Source organism: Thalassophryne amazonica, chromosome 19, assembly GCF_902500255.1.
Source record: "Thalassophryne amazonica chromosome 19, fThaAma1.1, whole genome shotgun sequence".
In the NCBI taxonomy this organism is placed as follows: domain Eukaryota; kingdom Metazoa; phylum Chordata; class Actinopteri; order Batrachoidiformes; family Batrachoididae; genus Thalassophryne; species Thalassophryne amazonica.
In genome coordinates this window covers 62,606,321-62,620,541 of record NC_047121.1, presented here as the reverse complement: position 1 = coordinate 62,620,541, position 14,221 = coordinate 62,606,321, and the positions used below count along the sequence as shown (strand labels likewise).

Genomic DNA, 14,221 nt, shown 5'->3' with positions numbered 1-14,221 from the left:
GGGTTCAAATCACCGCCTGACTGGAAAATCAGTCAGGGCCCTTGGGCAAGGCATTTAATCCCCTATTGCTCCTGGTGTGTAGTGAACGCCTTGTATGGCAGCACCCTGACATCGGGGTGAATGTGAGGCATAATTGTAAAGCGCTTTGAGCGTGTGATGCAGATGGAAATGCGCTATATAAATGCAGTCCATTTAAAGAAAGACAGATGTAGAGGCCAATATATAGAGGCCACCAAAGTTATCAAGTTCATTTTTATACATTTAACGATAAGTAGATATGCAATTGTGACACACCTAAGCATCGTTAAACTGTGCTCCAACGCACACACACACACACACACCTGAAAACCCAAAACAAAAACGGCCGTGCACTGTATTAAAAAAATATGCAAACATACTGCTGAATAACAAACTTCTGCACACCTCAAATAATATTTAATCAAAATTAGCATATGGTATATACAGTCAATTTAACTTAAAAGTATCACATATATTAAAATACTATTTTCACAAAAAAAAAAAACCTCAGTTCAGACAAAAAGAATACTCAAATAAAGTGAACACTGATGTAACACTAAGCTGTACATGAACTATTTTCAAGTCGGATTTACCCAACAACATTTAGTGTCACATAAAATGTGCCAGCAGGATTCAAACAGAAGCAGCAAAGTGAAAAGATTTGTTTTCTCCTTTGTACAGATCCCAAGAAGTGTGGGAGGAACAAAAGAAGCAGTGGCTGATCAACAGCACTGTGGACACAAATAAATTAAATATGCAGTTTAAGTTTAATTCTCCCATCTAGACTTAAAACAGGAAATTCCCAAGCAGCCTGAATAAGAGTATAATATTTTCAGGTGAGAGTGACTGACAAAGCCACACATAATGTCATTAAGCAGTGGAGGCATCAAACCGACATTCACTTTTAAAATTGCTTATTTTACATACTGTAGATATGTGTGCATAGAAGTGGAAAGCTAAGGCCATTGGGGTAAGGGCATGACAAGAATACAGCTGGAGAAGCAATTCTTTGAAAAGATGGAATTTGGCGAGCGCGAGGTCCAAACGATAGGTTGCGAGCCTGCGAGCCAATAAGGATCCAACAATCAAATTATACGTTGACAAACAGCCTTACTGAGTGATGTGGATGACATACTGTGTTAAAAACGACAGGGGAAAAAGATTTAAGTGGGCAGGACTTGACTGGCGTGGGGTTTTGCTAATGTGTCTTAACAAAGCCATATGTGATGAAGTACAACACCGTGAGGAGATCAGGAGCTCCAACATAAGCATGCTGGATTGATCATTACATGATTTTTTTTTTAACTCAACAACCCCTAAGACACATTCTTTCAGATGTGCATGTTTCTGTTACATTTTTTTAACACTTAAAAATTTGATGTACGTTACACAGACATGGTGGAAGAATTCCCATAAAAATGCCAGCATGTATGTACACATGAATTTCTGTTCTCCTTTGGAACGGTCAGAGGAACTCCACTGAGTGACTTACATCTTCACTCAGCGCCTCTTTATTTGGGCTCGTCTGCGGTGACCTGAAGGCGTCCTGCTAACCATGAATGGTCAGTAACAATGCCGGTGGGTCTCCAGTTAATCCAAAGGCTGCAGCGCGGCTCAAGCCTCCTTAAGTAATGGCATATCTGTGGGAAACACAATGTTTGCATTAGTTCAAAGTGCTTTTAACTCAATGTGGAGGGCAGTATATGACTGGGGCTTTACCGTCGGAGTACTCCATCTCAGAGTCGAGCAGGGTCAGGCAGTGCTGGTCGCTGCCTGCTGAGGACCTTCTCTCTGATGGCTGAGCAGCTGCAGCACCCTTCATGCTCCAGAAACCCAGCTGGAGGATGAGGGGGAGGGTGATGAGGGAGGACAAGGATGGTGGGCACAGGGTGAACTACAGCAGTTTCTGAGTGCTGGTGTTTGAGGGAGGAAGGCCGAGAGGTCCAGCCTCTGGCGCTGTGGCGTGCTGACCCTCAGACAGCACTACCTGGACACGAGACTCTGAGCTGGGAGCTGCCACCAAACTCCCGCCGCCCACAGCCTCCTCGTAAGAGGGCAGAGTCACCTGGACCCCTTCAACCATGATGGACACCGGCTGGCCGGACACCGTCTGATCACGGCTAGGCGAGGAAGGCCACAGCACTGTTAGGGTCTACCATCTTCTTCTGGTTTCAGTTATGAGCAGATACTGGCAGGAAAAGTACTCACCGATGGAAGGACTTGAGTTTTGGCTGCAGAAGAACAAACAGCACCACCAGGAGCAGGATGAGGGCTACCGAGCTGGCTGTTGTTGCCACAATTGACAAGGCGGGCATCCCCAATGGTAAAGTTGGATTACGGTCTGTGAGATGGATCAACGGTTGATTGTGTGACCAGTGAGAAGTACACAATAATACATTCTGTGTACTCTCTAATGTTACCTTGCTCCATGATGCAGCTGATCTGCATCAAACTGTCCCACTCGCCGTACTGACAAGTCAGGTATTTATAGTCTCCCTTTAGAATGAAGCCTTCATTGCAGAAATACTCAACCACGGTGCCATGAGAAAGTGGGCGGCATGGATCTGGATGGCAGGTGTAGCCGCCGTTCTGTGGCTGATATGGAGGCTGGCATACTGTCAGGGGAGGATGAAAACAATGACGCTGTTAATGACAGCATATTGTTTCATTCGACTCAGCACGAACAGGCCTCTTAGCCAGACAGTGTAGGCACAAGTGGACAACATCAGCTCTTATAATCTGCAAAATTCTGGAACTGCAACGTCAGAAGAAAACAAGAACAAAATCCTACTTCCTGTTTCTTGGGCATTTTTAAAAGACTGATCTGAAACATTTTAATACCAATAAAGGTCTTTTTTTTTTGTTAAATTCAATGCCTTTGAAGCCTCTAGATCCTTTTTTGTATTATCAGTCATTCTTAGGAGTGGAAAAATATTATTATCAGCATCATTATTATTATTACTACATCTAACTTAATTGGATAACAGAGCTGTGAAATGAAAACTGTAAAATCAGAGGAAAATTTGCAGGGGGTCTGGGGGGGGGGGCAGCTCCCCAGGAGCTGGGGTCTAGGGCCTTGTGGGGCCCCAGAAACCAAATTAAATTTTCATCTACTGATACATTTTCAACATCTCCTGGAAGTACAAATCTCAAAATTAGTGCATATTTAAATGATCCGAGATTCAACCTTTCATTTGAACCATCAATGATCATGTTGAAATAACAGAATATGACGTGGAAGTAGGACCTGGAATGATTTCCCTCTTAATTGTAAACCAAATTATGCATTAACTCAGAACAATTAAAACTTCATGAAATTCATGAAGACTGAAAAGACTGTGAAACCATGTCAAAAACCACAGCTAAAGATTGTAGAATATTTTAAAAATCAGGGTAAAATATCAATAACATACCTTATAGTAAAAAGGCCACACATTCTTGTGTAAATTCCTGTAAATCCATTCAAAGGCCACTGTCTTTTTTCCCCATGAAAAAGTCTACATTAATAAAAAACTAATTTACATTGTTGTGTCAATTCATGTAGCCTAAATTCATTCAAAGCCACAATGTCTTTTTTTTTGTTAATGAAAGAAGTCTAGATTAATGAAAGAAAAAAAAGGCACGTAATCTTTTCTGAAATCCTGTTTGAACAGCACAATGTTTATTTTCCAGAGAGAGAAAAAAATTCTTACTAGTTCGCTTTTCCCATTTATCTTTCACGTGTGTTCATAAAGCCAGCAACAATTCCACAGATTCTTGTCCTTATCAGACTTTTACAAACCGTCTTTCTCGCCATCGTTGCTCTGTCTGATGTTGCTCCGTGACACAGACATGCAGGCAAAATTCTTCTTTTAAAAACTTGAAAGTTCTAAAAGTGTGCGATGTCCACTTGCTATGTTTAGCTAAGCTTCGCACAGGAGCCACACAGTGTCACCGCAGCAACCAATCAGTCCCGCTTTACGACAACTGTCATAACAACCAGGCTTTGAGCGGCATTTTTCCTCCGCGAATCTCCACGGATCCGAGGAAACTGATATTTATCTGTAACACACAGATCAGTGTCCGCGGACTTATAAAACTGGCATGATGTCGTTAAAAAAAGAACGCTTTGCGATAAGCATTTTAAAAACTCAGTAACGATCACGATTAAAGAGTACAACACTAACACTAACACCCCCCCCACCCCGCCCATGATGAAATCAGTTTTGGGATAATCATTAAAATGTAATGTGTTCTCTAGCAACAAAAACATTTCACGAAGTTTAACTGAAATCAACAAATTAGTTTTTAACTAATCCCATCAACAAACATACAAATTCAGGCAAATTCATATGAAGACCTTGGGGGGGGGGGGGGGGGGGGGTGTGTGTGTGTGTGTGTGTGTGTGTGCGTGCTATAAAAATGCAGGAAGTCCTTTAAGAAGTTTGTTTACCGTCACTGCGTATGCAGCGAGGTGGTTCAGATGACCAGTGTCCCAGTGATGTGCAGATCAGGATGGTGGGTCCGTCTGCTAAGTAACCGGGGTCACACCTGTACTGCAGAACTGTGTCCACAGGGAAAGAACCCCTGTTGGTCTCTGTCAGGTTAGTTGAGCCGTGTTGCACCATGAAAGGCCTCACACATCCTTAAACAGGGACGATCCAAATTAAACAGGTACAATCAAAATAAACACATGCTTTATAAAAACAAACAAAAACAAAAAAAAAACATTTTCTGACCGACCTGGCTGACACAACTGAATCTGCGTCGGCCCATCCCACTGTCCCTCCTGACAGGTCAGGTAGTTGTAGTCTCCTTTCAGTATGAAGCCCTCATTACAGAAGAATTCAATGACAGGCCGTGCGCAAACATTCAGACAGGGGGAGTGGGGTTGACAGGTGAAGCCACCGTTCTCTGGTTCGGACAGGGGTAGACATGCTGGGGGTGGGGGAGATAGATATATCATCAGTTTCCTACTGATGTTTTCTCTGTCACTGTCCTCCCAGTTTTTACCTATTTAGATGAAACTAACATCAGTTGGCAAAAAAAAGACGAGCCTACAGTTTGAAAGACATCTGTTTCCCTCTATATGAGCATTCCACACAAGGTCCAACTGCAATTTGGGACTTTCAACTGTTTTACCCAAGTCCAGAAGCAGGTACTAACAAACCTTTAAATGTTGTGTTAATACAGTGTATCCAGAAAGTTTTCACAGAGCTTCACTTTTTCCACATTTTGTTGTTAGCAGCTTATTCTAAAATGGATGAAATTAATTTTTTCCTGAAAATTCTACATACAATACCCCATAATCACAATGTGAGAAAAGCTTTTTTTTTTTAGATTTCTGCAAATTTATTAAAAAAAAAACAAACAAAAAAAACTATGTTCGATTCCCACCTATGGCTATTCTGTTGTTCTCCCTGTGTTTGCGTGGGTTCACTCCGGGTGCTCCGGCTTCCTCTCACATCCAAAGACATGCAGGTTAGGTGGATGGGAAACTTTGAATTGTCCGTACGTGTGCGTGCAAATGTGTTTGTCTGTCTATATGTGGCCCTGCGACAGATTGGCGTCCTGTCCAGGGTGTACCCCGCCTCATGGCCTATGACTGCTGGGGTAGGCTCCAGTCCCCCTGTGACCCTTAATTGGACTAAGTGGTTGAAGATGAGTGAGTGAGTGAGTGATAAATTTGCAACAACAACAATAAAAAAACAACCCACCCCCCTTTTCATGTTGTCATTATGGGGTGTTGTGAGCAAAATTCTGAGGGGAAAAAAGTAATTTACTCCATTCTGGAATAAGGCTGTAACATAACATAAAATGTGGAAAAACTAAAGTGAAACACTGAATACTTTTTGGGTGCACTATATGTTTGAGATACTGGCAAAACATTTTCAGAGTACTGGCTTATCTTGGACAATAGTTAAGTATAACAGCTTTGATGAAATCAAAGAGGCATTTAACATCAAGTCTACATTGCTTACCACCACTGCGTATGCAGCGAGGTGGCTCAGAGGACCAGCGTCCCAGAGTGGTGCAGGTGAGGATGCTGGGTCCATCTGGCAGGTAACCAGGATCACAGCTATACTGCAATATTGCACCGACAGGGAACAAGCCCCTGTTTGTCTCTGTGAGGTTTACCCAGCTGTTTTGGACCATGTACGGCCTCACACATCCTGCAGACAGAAGGCAAAGTAGTTCTGAGACTGTACTCTGGTTCCAACAAGAAAATTTTTTAAGTATTCGCCAACAAAATCTATAGTTTAGATTTGACATACTATGAAACAAGTTTGCCCATAATGACAAAACATTACCTGATCAACAGAAAATTAACCAACACCGATTTTGGAGTCATTGGCTGAACAAAAATGTCAAAACATTCTCTCATTTCAGCTCCTAATATGTGATATGCTCACTATTCTTCCTTTGAAACCATTTCAAAGAAAAAGGACACTTTCAATCCAACTCGAGAAGTCAACGGACTGATGTTTTTAAAATGACTTATCAATTCCAGTTAATGAAGCATTGTAGTTGTAAGACCACAACAGAGTAATACTGATTGAATGACAGTGTTTTAGTTGCTAAAATTAACATTGATCCTCACCATTATTAATTTTATTATATGCAAAAATGTTTTAAAAATACATATTAAAACTTGGACCTTCAGCCAATTAATTAACCCCATGTTTCCCACCTTTCACAGACTTTAGACCTTTTGACCTAATGAGGCTGATGTCATGAAAACTCAAGAACCAAAAGAATGAAAAGACAGTCTGTAATACTTAGGTCTAGCACGCGAATGTCCCTTACCTAAACCGTGTCCAGTGGACAGTAGAGCCAATAACATCAACTGGAAGAAGGACAGTTTGACAGCTGAAGTCTGGACCAAAAAGGTTTTTGATACTGGCTTTATCATTCCATTGCACATCATCTCCTTCAGTGTCAACCCAACCTGTAATTACGACAAATCAATTACACTGCTTACATCGGAATGAATGAAGAATCTGTATCCCAGATAGTGACCCCTTGCCTGGTGCAGAGCTTGATAGGCTGGCAGCCAAATGGGGTGTGAATACGAGACAAATTATGACAATTACAAATCAAAACTTACAATTAACGATGAGTGGAGGGGTAACTGCGATATAATCGTCCTACACATAATCATTACACAATCAGTTCACTACTTCCTTAACTATATAACAGCTAAGATGCTAATGTCACAAAAATCGAAGCAAGCATTAACAAAACCCACCAACCTTTGAAAGACTCAATATTACTGAAGATACGTAGACATCAAACGTTGTAACAAAAGCCTGATATCTGAAAAGATTTTCATTGTTGGCTTCCTCGCCATGTTAGCTTGCTAACGCTAGCTAGACACTTGGAACGATTCGTTCAGTTGTTAAGGTTACGTACCACAAAAACACGGACTTAAACCCTCCTCCCTCGCTCACTCACACCGTAGACATTCATCAATAACATGTGAGACATGCCAAAGACAGTTAAAACACAAGAAACAACAAATACGTACATAAACAGCTAAATAGCTAGCTCGTCCCCAGCTATGCTAGCTAGCGGCATTGATTGAAGCCAGTGTTGCCAAATCTTACAACAGAATCAAGCCTACACGAATGTGAAAACAGCTCATAATGTCAGAAAAATAATTCCATAAAATAGCTCAAATTTGTTGGATTTATTATTGTATAATAATAATAATAATAATAATAATAATAATAATAATAATAATAATAATAATAATAATAATGTGAGGGGTGGGGATACCCTCCACACACAAATAACATAATGATGATAATAATAATAATAATAATGCACCTTTAAGCGACGATGTGATCAAAGATTGAATGACCTTCACTTTTTACGTCAGTTGAGGTCATTTCCAAAGGCACATTTTCAAAACCCACAAATTACTTTCTGTAACTATGGGTGTTGTGTTCAGCGATTAAAAGTGATCAAGTTTGAATGACCTTGAGTTCGACCTTCAAGATCACTCAAGGTCAAATGCAATGTTACGTTTTGAAAGCCCACATATGACTTTGTATTCATGTTCAAATGGCAACTATGGGTAGATTACCTCTGATTCAGAAGTTATAAGCCTTTGAATAATTAAAAAAAACAAATAAAAAAAACAACAACGAAAAAAAGAAAACAGAAAAACAAACAAACCAAAAAAAACATCATCAACAGAAAAAAAAAGCCCTCACATCCCTTGTAATAACTAGACCTGGCAACATGGATTGACGCGCCAGATGGACTGCCCAAATTTCGAACCGCTCGTGTCCATAGAAACAAATACGCGTATTTCCATAGTGACAGCGTCTGGGAGTGTGTGGAGTCCGTAGTTACCAAACAGCATTTTGCCGTTCACCACTGACAGTTCTTTGGTGCATTTTCGTCTTACATAAAATTCCACTTAAAACAATCACATCATGGAAATTTCCAGGAGAAGTTTAGACGCTTCCGGTCGTCAGGTAAGCGAATATACAGTGGATATATAAACAACAACAACAACAACAAAAATCCTCCAAACAATCAAAAACGATGTATAACAATAACCTTTCTTTAAAGGAGCCGAATAGATCTGAAGAAACTACACCGACAGCTTCTGATGAAGGTCAGTGACTATATATATATATATATATATATATATATATATATATATTAATGAATTTATTCGGCAGACACAGACCCAAAATAACAACGCAAGCTCACAAAAACAATCCAACAACACACCCATGTGCCCGAAAGGGTGTATTAAAAAGCAAAAGCTTATAAATGTCCACCCCTTTAACCAAAAAAGTAAAAATGTATACATATGTATATAAAAATATACATATACCCATGATAACTAATACAAAATATATATTAATCACTGAACCAATATTTCAAAACACAAACATGCAAACAACAGTGCACCCAAAAACAAAACAAAATCGATAAACCTAAGTCATCGCACCATAACAAGTAATTAACTGATTTTTGTAGAGCTTTTTAAAGCCACCCAAGTTACAGAGTGATTTCATGTTATCTGGGCACAAATTCCAAATATTAACACCTTTAATAGAAACACAATGACTTTTTATAGTAGTTTGAATATTTGATTTTTGAAATAATAATGTTCCTCGCTAATTATAACTGGCGTCCCTCATTTTGAAAAGGTCCTGGACATGTTGTGGTAAAAAAACAAAGTTTTTTTTTTTACTTTAAACATAATTTGTATTACGCTATAATTAATCAGGTCCCAAAATTTTAAAATGAACAAACAGACAAATAATGGATTTGTTGGCTCGCGATATGGTTTATTACTAATAATTCTTATGACTTTCTTTTGTAGTAAATATTGAATTTGTATTTGTTTTGTCGGTGGTTCCCCAAACTTCAATACAATAGGTCATGTACGGAACAAGTAATGAATGATATAAGTAATGACTTTTATATACATATATCTATATCTATCTATCTATCTATCTATCTATCTATCTATCTATCTATCTATCTATCTATCTATCTATATATATATATATATATATATATACAGAAATACAGTCAAATTTTTTTGATGTGTCTTAAAGGGGTTAGATTATGCAAAATCAGGTTTTTACCCCTTACTCTCTCAATTTATAGATTTAGATGCATATGTGGTCTCATAAAGCTCAGCTGGCTTGTCAGAATCCGAGCCATGATGAGGATGGTCATGCGTTTCATTTACCATATTTACTTCTAGGTCTGCATCACATGGCTGTCACTGATGAGAAGGGAGATGACTATAAATATCAGAGAGCCATCGAAGAAATTATAAGACTTGATGAAATACTGTCAGCCAAGATGTGCAGAGAAAAGCAACTGAAACATCAAACCAAGGAACTTAAAGAGAAGCTCTGGCAAGAGTTTCTGGTAGGCAAAAATTTTTGCATGCACACATACTGTAAGAAATTCATCAAATCAATAATTAATTGATCATTGTAATTGATTCATTGAGTGAAGAAGGATTAATATATGTAGAAAAGCGGTTGGAACAGACAAGCATGTTGTTTCTTCCTTCTCTTTGGACACAAAATGTAATTTATGTTGCTCAATGAATTTCTGCTCAATATTTGTAGTTTTTTGTATGTTTCTTTTACTATAATATTTTCTAAAAATAATTTAAAATAATATTAAATAAAATATTGACTTTTCAAACAAGTAAATAATTCAGTCTTGACCAGTGCAAACAGATTGGTAGGCTTTAATTAATTTACTTTTTTTGAAATTCAGGAGTAGACATTTCACAAAAGACTGACATAGTTATGTGCACTGATGCATAAGTGACGGCAGGGTTCAGGTTAAAATGTGGTCACTCATCACTTTGATTTGTCTATGGTGTGATCCTTTCTTATGCATTTTCTTTTCTTTCTTTTTTTTGCAGCAGCATAAGGCCAAAGCTTATTCTGTATGTGATCAAGAAGCTTCCAACACAAGATTGTTTTTGAGTCTGGAAGCTCCTCCTGGTATGAATAAGCACAAAGATCTGCAGTAGTATTACACGCTTTACTGCATGCACTCACAGAAATATTTAACCCTAACTTTTAAGATTTATGTAATTTTTTTATATGACAAATTCCCATTTATTTTTTTTAAGATAATTTTAATACAAACCTACCAAATAAACCTTACATGATGCATATTCATTACTGTAATTAATCCTATTCATTTGAAATGCATAATTCTCAGCTTTATGTATTTAGTGTTAATAAAATATAATTACTCTAAATCAATAATAATGACAGTATTTATTTAAAATACATAAAGTATATTGTTTGAATTGCATAATAATTATGTTACCTATACCATTTATCTTGTATAGGTAACATAATTATTATGCAATTCAAACAATATACTTTATGTATTTTAAAAAAATACTGTCATTACTATTGATTTAGAGTAATTATATTTTATTAATACTAAATGCATAAAGCTGAGGATTATGCATTTCAAATGAATAGGATTTATTACAGTAATGAAGATGCATCATGTAAGGTTTATTTGGTAGGTTTGTATTAAAATTATCTAAAGAAGTAAATGGGAATTTGTCATGTAATAAAATTACATCATTCTTAAAAGTTAGGGTTAAATATTTCTGTGAGTGTGCAGTCACTTTGTGATACACCTGAGATGTATTTTTCCCTTTAAGGTCTTGAAAAGGAGGACGTCTCTGTACCTCTTTTTGAAACTCAGGTTCTTGACTATGAACATGATGACAAGATCCGACACACTGAAAAAAGTACGTTTGTGAAAGTGGACCTGACAGAAAATATATGGTCATTACTTACACGGTTATTGCACTTCCTGAATCTTGCACTTGATGGCATCATGAGCTCAAGAAACATGTAGTTGGTTTTCCAGTCCATTGTAGACTGGGGAATACAGAAGTACACCCACTCTGTCACTGCCAGAATTTTACAGCATCAGTGTATAACTACCATGAAAGTCGGGAAGAATGTCCTGATCCACATCCTAATGAAACAGTTATTATGAGTATCACAGCATCCTCATTTGAAGAATCACTTTTTCTCTCATTATGACGCCCTTCTTACAGCTTAGGAAGAATATCTGGGCCAATACAAACTCTTTTCAATAAACTCAGAGTTTTTTTTTTTTTTAACCCTGCACACAGGCGATGCAGCAATAGCAGGGTGTTTTCAGTGACGTGCGTGTGTGTCTGTGAACGAGATAACTCAAAAACGGCTGGACAGATTTCTTTCAAACTTGGCGAGAATATTATTTGGATAGATATCTAGGGGTGATTAGATTTTGGAGTAGTTTGGTCAAAGGTCAAGATCAAGGAAAACATGGCCTGAAAACACCTTTTTTTTGTTGTCTATCTGAACAACCAAGAACTCTAGATGGATCAAACTTCAGCCTTGACAGCCACCGTACCAGTGCCTTCCAGTGGAGTGTTTGCTGTTGATTTGCTCTTCCGAACTTTACACGGTTGTATACGTTTCTTTTATTTTTGTTTTAGCACTCTTCTGGTTGTTAAGTGTATGAGGTCTGTTAGAAAAGTATCGGACCTTTTTATTTTTTTCAAAAACCATATGGATTTGAATCGTGTGATTGCATCAGCCAAGCTTGAACCTTCGTGCGCAAGCGTGAGTTTTTTCACGCGTCGGTTGCGTCATTCGCCTGTGAGCACGCTTTGTGTGAGCAGTAGTCCACCCCTCTCGTCAGATTTTTATTGTGAATAAATGTCTGAACGATTTGGAGCTTTGCTGCATCAATTTTTTTCCAGAAACTGTGAGAGACCTCCAGGTGGACACCATTCGGAAAATTAATATGGCTTTCAGGGACGATTTTATGGGGATTATACAGATTAAGGAGTGTTACTGCCGCTTTAAGGACGGCCCACAACTGCTGAGAGTGTGGCGGGCTCCCAGCGCCGATCGACATGCTCAGACCCTGCTGAAACAACCAGATCTTTCCAACGTGAAGGCTTTGTTGATCCGGGACCTCGTCTGACTTTCACAAAAAGGCAGAAGATGTGGACATCAGCACTTTTTCAGCACATTCCACTGTTACAGGAGTTTTTTCATGGAAAGAAAAGTGGAGGGACACGCCAAGGAGCCGTTCATTACGCGGGACAAAACCACCTCGGTGTTGGTCTCACAGGACGGCTTTCAGGTGGATTTCAGATGGATTCCGGTTGCTTTTCAGTCGTGTGATTATCCGATTGTGATTGTGCATGAGCTGGACATGCCCCAACATGTCCTGGAAGGCTTCATCATGGCGTTGCTTTGCGCCATGCGGCTCCACCGCGTGTCTCCTCTTTCCATGACAAAAACTCCTGTAACAGTGGAATGTGCTGTTCATTTCTAAACTGGACACTGTCTTGATCCGGTATGTCGTCTGACTAGCACAGGAATTGTGAAAATACGTGGACATCAGCACTTTTTCAGCACATTAAGACAGACGTGCGGAGGAGTTCCGCGCGTCGTGGTGGAGCCGCATGGCGCAAAGCAACGCCGTGATGAAGCCTTCCACGACATGTTAGGGCATGTCCAGCTCATGCACAATCACAATCGGATAATCACACGACTGAAAAGCAACCGGAATCCATCTGAAATCCACCTGAAAGCCGTCCTGTGAGACCAACACCGAGGTGGTTTTGTCCCGCGTAATGAACGGCTCCTTGGCGCGTCCCTCTGCTTTTCTTTCCATATTAATTTTCCGAATGGTGTCCACCTGGAGGTCTCTCACAGTTTCTGGAAAAAAATTGATGCAGCAAAGCTCCAAATCGTTCAGACATTTATTCGCAATAAAAATCCGACGAGAGGGGTGGACTACTGCTCACACAAAGCGTGCTCACAGGCGAATGACGCAACCGACAGGCGTGAAAAAACTCACGCATGCGCACGAAGGTTCAAGCTTGGCTGATGCAATCACACGTGATTCAAACCCATATGGTTTTTGAAAAAAATAAAAAGGTCCGATACTTTTCTCACAGACCTCGTATCTACTAGTGATGGGTCGATGAGGCGTCATGAAGCGTTTCAACACATTGCCAAACTGTGTTACTGAATACTGACATCTGCGGGACCTTAAAAATTCCCACAGGCACCCGAGTTGACACTCTCAACTGACATCGATTTCATGGCCTAGTACATACAATAATATAATCTAAGTCATTGTATTCCATTCTGTATCATTTCATATCTTCATTTAAATTAAAATCTTAAATTTTTATTCAAAAAAGAAGTTGTTCCAAAGCCTTGAATTTGAGTCTGTCATATGCTTGTTTGATGCAACTTCTCCAGCTTTACAAAGCAGCTGCTCACAGGACACAGATGAGGCTGGAGTGCAGAGAAATTGTAATGACAGCTGGAAGAGGTTTGGATATACTGTCTTGTGGTTGTCCCAGTATCTGAGAGGATCCTGGGACCTGGCAATATTGGCCTCTGCCAGGTACCTCTGCACCTCCTGGATGGCATCAGCTGTGGCACTTTTGGTCTGCCTGCCCACTTCGATGCCGAGATGTTGCCAAAGGTCATCTAAAAACAACAATGTGGCATTTCAGTACATGATTTCCAAACAACAACAAACAAATAATGCTGAATAACATGCCCGAAGTGGGTGCAGACAGTCCTGGCTGGGGCTCATTTGTGCGTCCGATTACAGACGCACATTCTGAACGCAGTCTATTGATGGCCTCATTGCACTTGGAGGAACTGCGGAA

General features: G+C 39.4%; 2 protein-coding genes across 2 annotated transcripts in view; one reads left to right on the top strand and one right to left on the bottom strand.

Annotated features, from left to right (window-relative positions):
• Positions 1-419: 419 nt before the first annotated feature.
• LOC117531941 (sushi domain-containing protein 6-like) lies at positions 420-7,592 on the bottom strand. The gene is given in 11 exon segments (XM_034195129.1): positions 420-1,658; positions 1,738-1,837; positions 1,839-1,957; positions 1,960-2,138; positions 2,227-2,359; positions 2,439-2,633; positions 4,451-4,642; positions 4,741-4,935; positions 5,979-6,170; positions 6,805-6,946; positions 7,411-7,592. Coding segments are annotated over 10 exon segments (1,452 nt in total). The 5' UTR covers positions 6,926-6,946; positions 7,411-7,592; the 3' UTR covers positions 420-1,632.
• A 976-nt stretch (positions 7,593-8,568) lies between these two features.
• The window catches only part of fsip1 (fibrous sheath interacting protein 1), a 74,560-nt gene continuing 68,907 nt past the window's right edge, over positions 8,569-14,221 (top strand). The window contains exons 1-4 of the mRNA XM_034195608.1: positions 8,569-8,626; positions 9,737-9,906; positions 10,418-10,499; positions 11,183-11,272. Coding sequence (XP_034051499.1) covers positions 9,748-9,906; positions 10,418-10,499; positions 11,183-11,272 — 331 coding nt within the window. The 5' untranslated portion in view covers positions 8,569-8,626; positions 9,737-9,747. The remainder of the gene's footprint in view (positions 8,627-9,736; positions 9,907-10,417; positions 10,500-11,182; positions 11,273-14,221) is intronic.